General features: G+C 41.3%; 1 protein-coding gene across 4 annotated transcripts in view; it reads left to right on the forward strand.

Moving 5' to 3' along the window:
* Nucleotides 1–14,283, forward strand: part of LOC142097223 (uncharacterized) — a 73,322-nt gene that overhangs the window by 13,766 nt on the left and 45,273 nt on the right. For all 4 annotated transcript variants that reach the window (XM_075178885.1, XM_075178886.1, XM_075178884.1 and 1 more), the window contains exons 3-6: nucleotides 3,034–3,306; nucleotides 4,702–4,965; nucleotides 9,651–9,947; nucleotides 11,250–11,543. In XM_075178885.1, the coding sequence (XP_075034986.1) occupies nucleotides 3,034–3,306; nucleotides 4,702–4,965; nucleotides 9,651–9,947; nucleotides 11,250–11,543 (1,128 nt within the window). The remainder of the gene's footprint in view (nucleotides 1–3,033; nucleotides 3,307–4,701; nucleotides 4,966–9,650; nucleotides 9,948–11,249; nucleotides 11,544–14,283) is intronic.

Genomic DNA, 14,283 nt, shown 5'->3' on the forward strand with positions numbered 1-14,283 from the left:
GGGTTTTCACGAAGGTCATGTCAGTTATGGCAGCATGTCTTCACCTTCAGGGAGTTCAGGTCGTGCCTTATTTGGACCATCTGGTCATCAAATTCTCCTCAGTAGATTGCTTACGTCATCACTTGTCCCTCACCTTGGTGGTCACGGATGGCTGATCAATTTAAAAAATCCCAGATGGTTCCGTGTCAATGCATGGTTTTCCTAGGCCTCATCATGGACACCAACCAGCAAAAGGTTTTCCTGCCTGTCGAGAAGGTTGCTTCAATTCAGAGCATAACAACTCAGGTCTTGTCTTCCCCCAGCCCCTCAATGCACTTGTGCATGCGGCTGCTGGGAAAGATGGTGGCCTCCTTCGAGACCATCCCCTTTGGTCGAGCCCATTCTCGTTGTTTCCAGTGGGATCTGTTGACAAAATGGTCAGGATCCCACCTTCGCTTAGATCTCCAGAGGATCTCTCTATCCCCGAGGACGAGACAATCACTCCAGTGGTGGCTGATTCGGGATCACATGACGGTGGGCAGGTCCTTCGCTCCATGGTCATGGATCATAGCCACAACAGACGCCAGCCTGAAAGGTTGGGGGCGGTGATCCTACATCTCCGGCTCCAGGGCTTTTGGTCGGTTCAGGAGTCGACCCTTTAATAAACGTGCTGGAATTGAAGGCTATTCTTTTAGCCCTTCGGGGGGCCCAGTCCCTCCTCCAGGACCAACCCTTCAGTCCGACAATGCCATGGCTGTGGCATATGTCAACAGACAGGGAGGAACCAGGAGTGTAGCTGCAATGAAAATTGCAACTCAAATCTTGATTTGGGCAGAACTATATGTTCCAGCAATATCAGCAGTATTTATTCCAGGAATAAGAAATTGGGAGGCCGACTACTTAAGTCGAAATCAGATGATGCCAGGAGAGTGGTCACTCCATCCAGAAGTGTTCCAGTCTCTGGCTCAGAGGTGGGGTCTTCCGGATATAGATCTCATGGCCTCCAGACACAACAGAAAGGTTCACACATTTCGCGCAAGGGCAAGGGACCCCTTAGCGGTGGCAGTGGACGTAATGACGATGTCATGGGACTTCAGGTTGGGATACCTGTTCCCTCCGATTCCCATGCTTCCTCGTGTGCTCAGACGAGTAAAACAAGGAGGTCTGCCAGTAATTCTGATAGCTCCCTCATGGCCGTGCCGAGTCTGGTACGCGGATATACTCTCTATGGCAGAAGGACCGGGGTTTCGTCTTCCATCTCGAGTCGACCTCCTTCTGCAGGGTCCCTTCCGTTACCAGAATTACCTCAGATCAGTTAACGGCATGGCTGTTGAAGCCAGCCTCTGGAGGGCTAGAGGTTGTTTCCTCCAGTGTGGTGAACACTATGATGCGAGCCAGAAAGCCAGTCTCAGCTCGCATCTATCATCGGATTTGGAAAACCTATATCAGATGGTGTGAAAATAGGACATGTCACACGTCCTCTTTTCGTCTCCCTCGTTTATTGGCTTTTCTTCAGATGGCCTGGAAGCAGGGCTTCGTTTAGGTTCCCTAAAAGTTCAGGTATCGGCACTTTCAGTGTTTTTTCACCTGAAATTAGCGGATTTGCCAGATATTAGGACTTTCCTCCAGGGAGTCTTGCATATTCAGCCTCCCTATGTTCCGCCTACAGCACCGTGGGATCTCAATCTGGTGCTGGATATGCTTAAAGGACCTCCCTTTGAGCCTTTACTCGTGGCAGATTTGAAATGGTTGACCTGGAAGGTCCTCTTTCTTTTGGCTATTGCATCTGCACGTAGGCTTTCAGAATTAGGAGCTCTGTCTTGTCGGGAACCATATCTGGTTTTCCACGAGGACAGAGCGGTATTAAGAACCCTCCCTTCTTTCGTTCCTGAAGTAGTTTTGGTTTTCCATCTGAACCAAGAAATTGTAGTTCCGGTCTTCTCATCTACTTCCCATTCGGATCAACAGTCTATGGAAAAGTTAGATGTGGTTAGGGCTCTCTGCATTTATGTCAAAAGAACTTCTCAGATTAGACGTACTGATTCTCTGTTTGTTCTTTATGATGCTAATAAGAGAGGCTGGCCAGCCTCAAAACAGTCCATTGCAAGATGGATTACGGCTACTATTAGGCAAACTTACATAAGGCTAACCACCCGCGGATGCAAATTTCGGTCGTAATGCTTTGCGAGCGGGATTTTCAGAGTAGTCCCATCCTTAGGGGGCTGCTTTAGAACGTCCCCATGGTAAGCAGTGTCCCCCAGACTGGATGAAAGAGAAAAGAGGATTTATTTAGTTACGTTAAATCCGTTTCTCTGATTCCGTCTGGGGGACACTGCAATCCCTCCCTTCTGCTTTTCTTCTGCGTGCTCTTGTTTGACTGCCCTTTTTTCTCCTTGGGCTTTTAAATTAACTGACAGGAAGAGGAAGAGGCAGGGGGATTGTAGAGGGGAGGGGTCTGTCGGCAGCACTAAAAGTTAACTAGTTAGGTGCCAACTACCCAAGCTCCCTCCACAACCCATGGTAAGCAGTGTCCCCCAGACGGAATCAGAGAAACGGATTTAACGTAAGTACATAAATCCTCTTATTTGTGCTGGCTATTGTTTTCGCAATGTTTTCTGGTGCAATACCTCTCAATAGAGGTCACCAATGTGAGCACAGCCCTACATGACCAATATGGGCACTTCATAGGAGGTTCCATGTGGAGAGAGGGAAGAAACAAATGATCAAAATAGACACTGTTACTTTAGCCACTAGTACATTCATTCCTGAGTGTGGTCTTGCCATAGTCTATCATGTTCTTATGTTTCATTAAAAAGAAGCACATTACCCAGCCTGAAGGTAGAAAGTTGGTTCTACAATAATTAATCTCCCATAGTTTCGTGCTAGTGTCTGACTTACTTATATAGGTTTATCCTGTATATTAAGAGACTCATTTTAAGATAGTACATGTCATAAGGTGAAGAATTCTAGAGACTGAGATAGAGAGTCAGTATAATAAAGACAGAATAGAGTCATATGCGATGTATAAATCAGATTCTTCCCTTCACTTTACAGCCACCTTCATGGACAAACTTAGATCAGACCTTATAAGAAGGATAATGATAATAGATCCAGTGTTACACGACCTCCGGGAACAGGGGCGGCTGACACAGGAACAGTACAAGGATCTGAGTGAGAAACCAACATCCCTGGAAAAGATGAGGGGACTGTGTGATACCATCAGGTACTGGGATGTCACTGGTAAGGACATGGCCTACAGAGCCGTGAGAAGACACAACTCCTCAGTCATCAACGACTTGGAATCTGGTGAGAGGTGGAGAAAGCAGAGTAAGTTCCTTGACAATGACCAGGGGAACAATAAGCCCAGCACCCACTGAGACAGACCTGCTACATCCAGCAGTAAACTTACATGTCAGTTGCAGCGTACGGCATGGGTTCTATCAAGTATTTTGTGATTAATTTTTTTCAGTTAAAGTCTTTCCACAATGATTGTGAGTTGCTAAAAGTTGTCTTAAAAAGTCTGTGTCTTAATATCTGACGAAAGAAAGTTTTGTTTTAATATGACATTTAAACTATCGTTTTAAAGTATGATTTATAGTTAAAATGGTATTTAACCCTTTCCCATCCAGTACTTGTATATTTGTGGATTTTGTGGTGAGTGGATACAAATTTACATCTGCTCAATGTTGTGTATTGGGCCCAATATGATAATCTGGGGTGTCAGTCATAATGTGACCAGGAACAATAGTGTTACTGTTGCTATATTAATTTCACTTTCTAGAACTTTAATATTTATTCATGATTTAAAAAAAATATATAAATATAACTACACATCAAACCTATTACAAGCTATTCATGAAAAGAAAAAAACAAAACTGTTATACTGAAAACTACAGATAAATTACCAGTTTGTGGATAAAACTGCAATAAAACAACATTTATAATTCAGCCCTAGGACTATACACAACCTACCTGTACAGTCTGTCACTAGTATTACTGATAGGAAGACATTTACTATCCTAATCCCGTGGGAATTCGGATAGTCTGCTGCTGCTTGTGGGGTAATTGTGGAGATTTGGCTGCAGGTGTAAGCTGGTCTGATATACAGTATTATATCTCTGATGTCACTAATGGGGTATCAGAGAGGGCAGCACAGTGATGGCATCTCAGGCCCTTGGCTAATGTGAAAGGGTAGAGGTATGTGATATCCCTGGGTAGGTAGACATCAGCCTGTATATATAGGGATAATGACGATTCTACAGCTGACAATCTGTAGCCTTGTAAATCATCCCAATGGGAAAGAGGCTGAGAAGGGTCTGTGGACATATTGTCTGGGGCTAGGAATGTGCATATGCTTCTTGGAGATAATAACTAGACCAATCCACACTACACGGCTCCACTATATTACTTGGCTTAGTCGGTGAACAAGCTCCCAGCAGGTTTCACCATTCCTGGCCACCAACCTTGTCCCCATATTGCCCACAGAGAGACGGGAATCTTCAGCACTGTTACTATGTTCCAGTACAAGCCTCAGTTGCCAAATAATAAAGTTGGGTATGGATATTTGAGGATTCAATGGTCAAATAGTACTGTATGCTAAGCATCAAGTAAACAAAGCAGGTGAACTAATATAGACGATAATTAAAGAGAATGTAATGTAAGGAGTTAATAGATAATTTAAGAAATATATTTATAATTACTATGCACCTTATATCTCTCCAGTCAATCATCACTATGTAAATGATATCTGGATTTATCCGGTAATGGAAATAATCAACATGGACCCAGTTCTAGAGGATCTCCTGGATCAGAAGCTGTTGTCACGGGGACAGTATGATCGTGTGATAACAAACATAACGTCCAGGGACCGGATGACAGAGCTCCGTGATATTGTCACCTCCTGGGATGATATTGACAAGGACCTGTTCTACCTGACTTTGAGGAAACACAACTACTCGCATATCAGATGTATAGAAAGGGACCGGAGTAAGTTCATCATTGTGATAACTATTGTAAATATAATGTTAAATATCTCAGGGAGAAACTAAACTCCAAGAAAGAAAACACTTGTTTTAAAGTTCCAAAAAGCATCGATTCACACAGGTGAATAGAGTAATAAATATGTTATACAAACTTAAATCAGTTTTGTAATCTCAGTCTCACCTGGCTGGGCGCTGTAATGAGGATCCTGCTGTTCCTTATACACTGGAAGTAATACAGAAGGTGACTACAGCATACATAAAGTTAGATGCAAATGAAGTTTAGTGATGTGTGATGTGTGATGTTCCTATTTTGCACAAATGGACATAGATTAGTGACAATATGGTGGCATCTTTGTGACATGTAATAGTTGCCTCTGTATAATGTAAGGACTAGGAGCACTCAGATACCTGGAACATTCTGTGTGGCTGGATTAGATATTATCAGCTGCAGGGGGTGGAGAGAATATATTTATAGTGGGGTTCCCGGGTTATAACTTCTCTCTCGCCTAATGGACTTGGTTCTTACACATCCTCAGAAGGGTCAGAGGTTAGGCGTTGGCTTATACATGGTACAAGCACCTTTCACACCTTCTAGATGTACTTTATATGGGAAACAGCATTTCTTCTGCACACAGATAATACATTTATAGAAACACTGAAACACACAAATATGACACGTTGTAAAGACAGGTCCGATGTTTCCTCATTCTCAGGATTTATTTGAGACATAAATGAGCAGAATTTTAAGAGGAAAATATAAACATTGGAAGAATTAAGTGTGTGATCATAAAGTGATACTAGGGAGGACTCTATGGGAAGTTTCTATCCCGCAATGGCCGTACAGAGCATCTGCATCTAACACACCAGGAAGTGCCCCTTGTTGTGTCCTTGGTGGATAGATTCACCCATTTGCACAAAATTAAATGTGTTCCACGTCTGCGTGTGTTACAGTTAGTAATTGAGCCTCTGGATGTGGGATGGACAGAAATATACCAGCACTCGGCAACATTGACAATCAGTGTAACCTTCCACAATACAGTTTATGATAACACAATAAAATGCTGTCTCACTTGCACCTAAAGTTACTGACTTTTTTTAAATTGGCTCAATATGGCTGATTCAGATCTTCACAATGTCCCATCAGAGCCTCAGACAATGAGGCTCCGACCCTCAAAGAGGAATGAGCAAATATCAGTGATGTTTTGGTGCTGTGTGAGCAACTGCACATTGCTCAAAGCTCCTATAGGACCTCATGCGGAATTGAATTCCCCTTTATATTTCAAAATGTTTACATAAATTCTTGAATTTTAGACTAAAGAACGTAATTAAATTTGTGCCAGTTTGAACATGTTTATGCTTTAGTGCTATATTGTATAGTATTTTGTACAGTATTTTTGCAGGTAAGCAGGGAACTTGAACTTCACGCTCTAATAATATAGCAATGTTTTCTTTTTGAATAAAATATGTTAGAAATACTATAAAAAAAAGTTATTTGAGCTTGGACAGGCAATGATTTATAGTTCATTTTAAACGTGGGCTTCAAACTCGTACTTCTACTTTCAGACTCAATGAATCTGCAAATTCAGGAACCCAAATCGAGCTGGGACAAAAGTCAGAATTGTACTGCATATAAGTTTGAGGGCTTTGTCTAAACTATAATTTAATCAAGTTTTGAACCTGTTCAATTAAATTCAGCAATTCAACATGTAGCCCTGTAATTATCTGTAATTATCCTCCTCTATACGCTTCTTTTATGCTGTACTCTCAATTCTTATGGTTTTTGCTAGTAACAACCGTCTTTCCTACCGGCTATCTCTCTATATGTAGATTATAACCCCCTATTTCTCCAGGCTCTGTCCTATCTGCAGCAGTCCTTACATTCTCTCCGTTTACTCTGATCCTCCTGTAAAATCTTATAGTTTCTGCAATGGCTGCTTTCTTACACCAAGAATAGACCAAACCAAACACTGATACACATACATTTTTCCACAGTACTTAAAATGTAACAGACAGAAACGCAACATACTATAAACTATTACACTAATTGCTGACACAGCTGCAAATTTAAATCTTATCAACCAGTTACCCCTCTTACACACATAGGGCCTCATTTAAGGTCGGACGCAAAGTCCATTTCAGGCGCATCCTGCACATTTCCACTGGCGGGGCATGGGCAGTAAGCAACAGTTCCCTGCAGTTCTGTCTGCTTTTCAGACGCAAGTGTACACTGCGACAGCTTGCATCTCAGTACGAGGGAAAGGGTGGAACATGGAGTTATGTAGGCGTGACCGTGAATAATTCAGATACTATGGGCGTTTACCCACAAAAACTACCCTAGTCAGATCAAGACACAGGCAGAACACACATCAAAATAAGACTGCAAAAAGTGTGGCAGGAATTGGGCGGCGCAAGTAGTTAGCTAGCTGCGGGAACTGGTCGCAGCTTGGTAGGGTATTACAAGTTAGACATAACTGGGGTTGCATGCCACTCGTAATACCCTACCAAGCTGTTTATTTTGTCGGCTGCAGCCACTAAACATACATCAGATATTTCTGTGCCATTTTCATTAGAGCATCAATCTCAGCGAGTTTGCCAGCTTGTCAGGTGAGCACTGTCGGCAGTCTGTTCTGAAATGTTGCAGCTGCAGAATCCCCAGTCCTGTGAAGTGCTGTTACGAACACTAAGAACAACATATCTATTTGCTACATGAGCTGTGCGGGGAAGTTCACACAAAAATGACAAGTGAGGCTTTTAGGATGAACGCACTTAAAGGGCGACAGGGTTTGTAACAAGCTGAATACTTACCTTAAGGGGTTAACATAGGGTGGGGACCGACCAATGGTTGCTTCCGTGGGAGGGACCTTGATTTAATATAGCAGGCTGTACTTCCTGCTCTGCCTCACTTTGCAGCACGAGATCCCACCCACCCACTCCTCAATTTAGTATTTTGTGTTAACGTGGGGGTAGGAAGACACTGCGTTCAGCGGCTGATTAGTGGGCGCACAGGTAGTTGTCGTATTTCACTGCCACCCTTAGAGACACCAGTAACTCCTTTTGGTCCTTCGGTGAGGAGGGTCCCTGTCCGGCTCGGTGAGGGAGGGCAGCGTGAGTTTGAAAGGGGGCAGTCACTCGGACGCCAACTCAGCGCAAGTTATGTAGGGATTTGTTCCCCATGGTTTGCGGACTCACGGCGGTTTGCGCCAGTCCCCAAAGTGATGTAGTGTTATCAGCTTGAGAGCTGTTCCGCAGTGCCCTTTCTCCGCCACCATAGGTTTAGTTTAATATAAATCCTTATAATAAAAGTTCTGCCATTTCTTAATAACTTATTACATGTCTCAGTGTGTTTATTTGCATGCAAAGGTTTACATTTTAAGGTTGATGTGAAGTTTATGGGAACATACACGGTGAGCCCTTTAATCCCACGTGTTGGGTGAGGAGTTATTACCTTGAGACATTTATGGGGCACATCCTACACTGATGTTAATAACCTCATTTACCATGGAACGGAGGCTTCTTGACATTAACCACAGAAGAGTGTATACATAGAAAAGAGTATTTTTTCAACGATGGGTGGAAACTCAATCAACTTGTTATCTTTCTCACTGAAAAATCTGTGATCATTGGACACAAAGTGCAGACTGGGGTGCGGTAATTATGAACTACTGCAGCTTGTCTGTCATAATGCCTATGTAGTTTGTGGTCCTTTATAAACACATGCAATACTTTCACTTTCATCTTAAGCTCCCATTTATCAGTACACCCATTCTTGGTACTATATAGGTCATGATCATTTCTAGAAATAATATAATTCTAATATGCACATGGTCAATCATTGGGTGTTCCTTATTGAAATAACTGTGGGCCCATAGGTTAAATTACAACAAACAAAGAGCTCTAAGTTGAAATCTGTTATTATATTGGCATATATTTTAAAGAAATTGGTTCTGCTTTATATTAAGAGTTTCATACCCTGCTAAGCAAGGTAACTGATTTTTTTTATATAGCCATACACATTAATATATATTTATATGTGTTCATATATCACATTACTACAATGTAATAGAAAACAGGGTTTCCATATATACGCACTGTTGTCTGTTTTTTTTAATGTTTTGTCTTGTTTGGCATTTTATAGTGTATAATAAATAATAAAGTAATCTTAGTCCTAATCCTGCTGTTTCTGTGTACTGGGCAACGCATTTTCTGGTGGCAGCCCTGTTTGCAAGGTCCGCTTTTTCTTTATAGACCACACTATGATGCTATATGTTGTCGTACATGGGATGACAAGATCCCCTTTAATGATTGACCACACCCCCTCTTGCAGTTGGGCACACCTCATTGTAGTGGGCCCCTACCACTGCCTTCTCCCGGTGGGCCCTTTATGTCCCAGTCCGACACTGCTTAGGCCCACATTGCGTCCGACTCTAAATGAGGCCCATACTGTTCTCACTGGAACAAAATCACTCTCCTTGTGATCTGCAATCTCCAAGAGGATGCCTACACCTGGCTTTTACCACATTTCCTACAGTGTTCTGAGCGTAATCATAACATATACTGTACTAAGCTTCAATAAAAAATAAAACAGGCTCCATCTCCTAGATAGAAGACCAAGGCAGCTGGAGACATGGGAGGTGATAAAATAAGATACATGATATGTCTTTATAATTGTGACTCTCCTTGACTCTGCAGATACCACTCAGTTTGTGGGCGTTTTCCAGTCAGATCTGGTAGAAAAGATAACTGTGATAGATCCAGTTCTAAATGATCTACTGGACCAAAAGCTTCTTACACAAGAACAATATAATGATTTGATCAAAAAGGCAACATCTGAAGACAAGATGAGAGGCCTCTATAAAACTGTAAGGTTTTGGAGTTACACTGACAAAGACATGTTCTATCTGGCTCTGAGGAAACACAACTACACGATCATCAGAGATCTGGAAAGGGCCAATACACAGTTTTACCCATACAGCTTATCCTATTACCGTAAGTAACAATGACTGAATTCAATACATACTGTAAATTTATTATCTCAGTGATCCTGTATGTAGTCAAAATGTCTACATTCATAATTTCGACATTCAAAATGTCTACAGCATAATGTCTACAGTCATGATGTCTACATTGTTATAATGTCAACAGTCATAGGGCATATTCAATTAGGTACCGGATCACAGTAACACGTGGAGTGCGCATTACCAAAGTTAACATGATTTTCCATTGTAACTTTGGGGTGCGAAAATCAACCTTCTTGTGGTGCCATGGATTACATTTGCGCCTCGTTCCGGCAAGTTACCACAATCCTGGCACCTGATTGAATATGCCCCATAATGTCTACACATATCTGTACATTCAAAATTTCGACATGTAACATATGTACTCATTTGACACACGGTCATTGGACCTGATTCATCAAGGCACGTATCTGCCGATTTTGAGCGTATCGTAGGCAAAATCAATCTGCGCATGGCCACAATCGGTCCATATGCGCAGCCCTGTCCGCTGTGTGTTCATATGTAAAGGACACTTGCCACAGGTTACGATTTTACCATAGCCAATTTACAAGCTCGAGCACACGCAGCCTTGCATGCCTTCCATGCATCGCAAAATTTCTTGTTTCTCTGCTGTATCTTTTGAACCAGCTACAGGGCTAGTCTAAGTGCTGATCGGTATTGTATCCATGCTATAACATGTGTCTGCAATCACGAACCACTATAAAAATGTATTTTAGATATTTATATCACCCTCATAAATGTTTTTGATGGAAAAATAAAAATTTTAAAAATAAAGTTCTTACCGGCGGATCAGTCATATATATAACGTGGGGATTTCCCATGGCTTGAACTCAATTTGTCCTCCCGATTTTGCTAGTAAAAGTTGAATGGTTAAGCTGTTTTATTTCGGGGGGGAAAGGGGGGCATTCCACTTTTTTAACATTTATTGCTGTTTTATACATGTATTGCCGCTTTTTTGCTTACATCTATATATTTATGTCAATATTTTGAATGTGGATATTACAACCCTGTAGACATTATGACATTATGTAGATATTTTACATGTCAACATATTGAATGTGTAGACATTATGTATGTTGACACTTTAGCTGTGTAGACATTATGAACATGAAGACATTATGTCTGTCAACATTATAACAGTGTAAACATTATGACTGTTGGCATTATGGTTTAGACATTATGAATGTAGACATTTAATACCCAACACGTATGATAAGGGTCGCTATAAATTTGAAGACATTTTGAAATTATATATTATTTCTAATATCCACAGCTGGAGAGAACATTCTGAGGAAACATCAATCATATCTCATAAAAAGGATCATCATGGTAGATCCAGTTCTTGATGACCTCCTGGAACAGAAGCTTCTGACACAGAAACAATACAATGAATTGTGTAAAAAAACAACATCTGAGGACAAGATGAGAGATCTCTGTCATATTGTGAGTTCATGGGGAGATCCTGACAAGAGGAAAGTATTTATGATACTGAGAAGATACAACTCCTGGGTCACTAGAGACTTAGAGGATCAGAATAAAATCACTATATTCAACCCTCCTTTCTCCAGTAAGTAATATTGACACTATGTAACTGATCTTATTCTCTGAGCCATATCATTCACTCTATAGACTATAACTATGCAGGAGGTCAGTGCACAGTAATTTACTTACTACACATTTATACAGATCAAAGTGATTTGGCTCCAGTTATCACCCTGAGGGTAATTCAGTAAAAGATAGAATAAAAGAGATTAGTGTTAATTTGGATGGTAATTGTATAAATATTCCTCTTATTTCGTAGGTCACAGTAATGATATCCTTAATATGAATAATGATATCACATATGTTGCTATTAAGTAGAGATGGTCACTGACCCCCGTGTTTTGGTTTTGGATTCGGTTTTGGATCTGGATTACCGTCGTGTTTTGGTTTTGCAAAACCGCCATTGCGTGTTTTGGTTTTGGTTTTGTTTGGTTTTTTTTTGCTATTTTTTGGGAAAATTCATGTTTTTGGGCCTAAATTAACCCAATTTAGTGCTCCAACTGTTTTAGAGACAAGTAATCTAATTGTTGAGGTAATAAATTATCCAAAAAAACAGTTTAATTCTTCGTTGGTAAGCCTTCATTTATTCTACACACAAAACAGATTGTCTTCCTCTCCATCTATGCATATTGGCAATGCAGCCATCGTCTTTGAATGTATATTACACCCTACACTTTTCTTGTCACGTGCCAGAACTGCTGCCACTGGTGCAGGACTTACACAAACAACCTCATCCTCATCAACATCCTCATTAGCGCCCTCGTCGCCTACACAAATCTCCCCCTCATCCTCTTCTAATTCCAAAGTGGCATCCTCAATTTGGGTATCACCGGCTACACTCGGGCTATTAAGGCACACATCAGCAGAATGCTCACGATTAGACATCCCACTGTTGGATGGACTCTCCACAGGGATTGTTGTCATTTGTGAATCAGAGCAAACATTCTCCTCTAATGCCTCACTGTTATCTTGCAGCTCGGCTTTGACGCGTAACAGTAGTTGTGCACCAATTGTAGGCTGGGTAACTTTTTGGGATCTGCCACTAATAGCCAAAGGTGAAGGCCTCATTCTCTCTTTGCCACTGCGTGTGTAGAATGGCATGCTTGCAATTTTTTTTTTAGCGTCACTTAACTTTTGCTCAGTTACACTTCTTTTTCGCTTCAATACAGTAAATTTTTTTGGGGTTTTTGTTTTTTGCACTAATTTGGAAACACTCTGTTGTTTGACATCGCCTTGGCCAGATGACGTACTGGGAACACTAACATCAGGACTGGTGACAGAACCTGGTTGCTCATTTTGATCATATGTGGACTGCTTTGAATCCATTCTGAGCGCAAACCACTGGGGAGTGCTAAAAATTATTTGGTAGATACTGCTGACAGATATGACTTTTAACAGCCAGAAATATTAATGCACAATTAGGGAGGACATACCAAAAGCACTGAGGAGTGCTAAAAATTATTTAGTAGATACTGCTGACAGATATGACTTTTGACAGCCAGAAATATTTTTGCACAATTATGGGGGACACCCCAAAAGCGCTGGGGAGTGCCAAATATTAAGAAAAAATAATAAACCTCTATCCTCCTCTCTGCACTAGCAATTTTGGTTAGAGCAATTGCAAGAACAATATTGTATTCTCTGTCCCTGCTCTAATCAGCCTATGACTACACCCTGCTCTCTCCCTCTGTCAAATGGCGATGGATTGCTGTGGAGGCGTGTATTTATAAAGTTGAAGTATCGCGAGAACCGAGCCCCGAGATCCAACGACGTCACGATGACGTTCGGCCTCGATTTGGATTCGTAACGGGCGGGAGAGTACCGAGCTGCTCAGCTCGGTACTCGGATACCCAAAGTTCGGGTGGGTTCGGTTCTCGGAGAACCGGACCCGCCCATCTCTACTATTAAGTATCCAGTAAAATACAATACAGGTTAGATCCTGGTAAAGGGATAGAGTATAATAATTGCAAACTAAAATAAATATGGACTGGTTGAATATGAACTGGTTTGCATAGATATTTTGTTTGCAAACATGAGAGACAGAGCTACAGCTCCTTAAACACATGTAAATACAACAATCCTTCTGTTATTTTTCAATGTGGATAAGTATTTTATTTTTGTGTGTAGTCGATGGTCTGCCGGGTGCCTCAATGCATCTGGAATGGTTGTACACTTCAATGTTAGTGTCATCTCCCCTTTTCCTAACTTCTCAATGCAGTGCCTTCATCCTCCTTAAGCTGGGTACAAACTACAAAAACCTTCGACCAATTTGTTACCACTAACGATTTTTGGAACGACTGACGTTCCAATCAGTCGATTTACCTTCAGATCTGTGCTCCTCATCTGGCCAAAAAGCAGTGTAATCATTTAGAGAATATTCGAATAAAATAAATTTTTGACTTTTCCACAATGTAATAATAAATTCCGTTAGCTTCTGTGACTCCGAAACGAAACATTTAGTCTTAGAACAAATGGACGAATTATTACACCAACAGCACTCTCTTCATTTATTCACTGGGACAGCAGCTGATGTTCTTTGCTGACACAGTGACAGATTGCTGGGCAGACAGTCGTGAGTGCATACACACTGCATACACACTGCATACACACTGCAGGATTGGAAGGATGTTGGAACGAGAATTTTAGTTCTGCTGAACAATCAAATGAAACAAAGATCAGTTCTTTTGAACGACTATTGTTCATCGTCTAAGTGTACACAATAATGCGATATCGGGCTGAACGGTTTTTCTATTGGGTTTTTGACC

Source organism: Mixophyes fleayi, chromosome 7, assembly GCF_038048845.1.
Source record: "Mixophyes fleayi isolate aMixFle1 chromosome 7, aMixFle1.hap1, whole genome shotgun sequence".
Lineage (NCBI taxonomy): Eukaryota > Metazoa > Chordata > Amphibia > Anura > Limnodynastidae > Mixophyes > Mixophyes fleayi.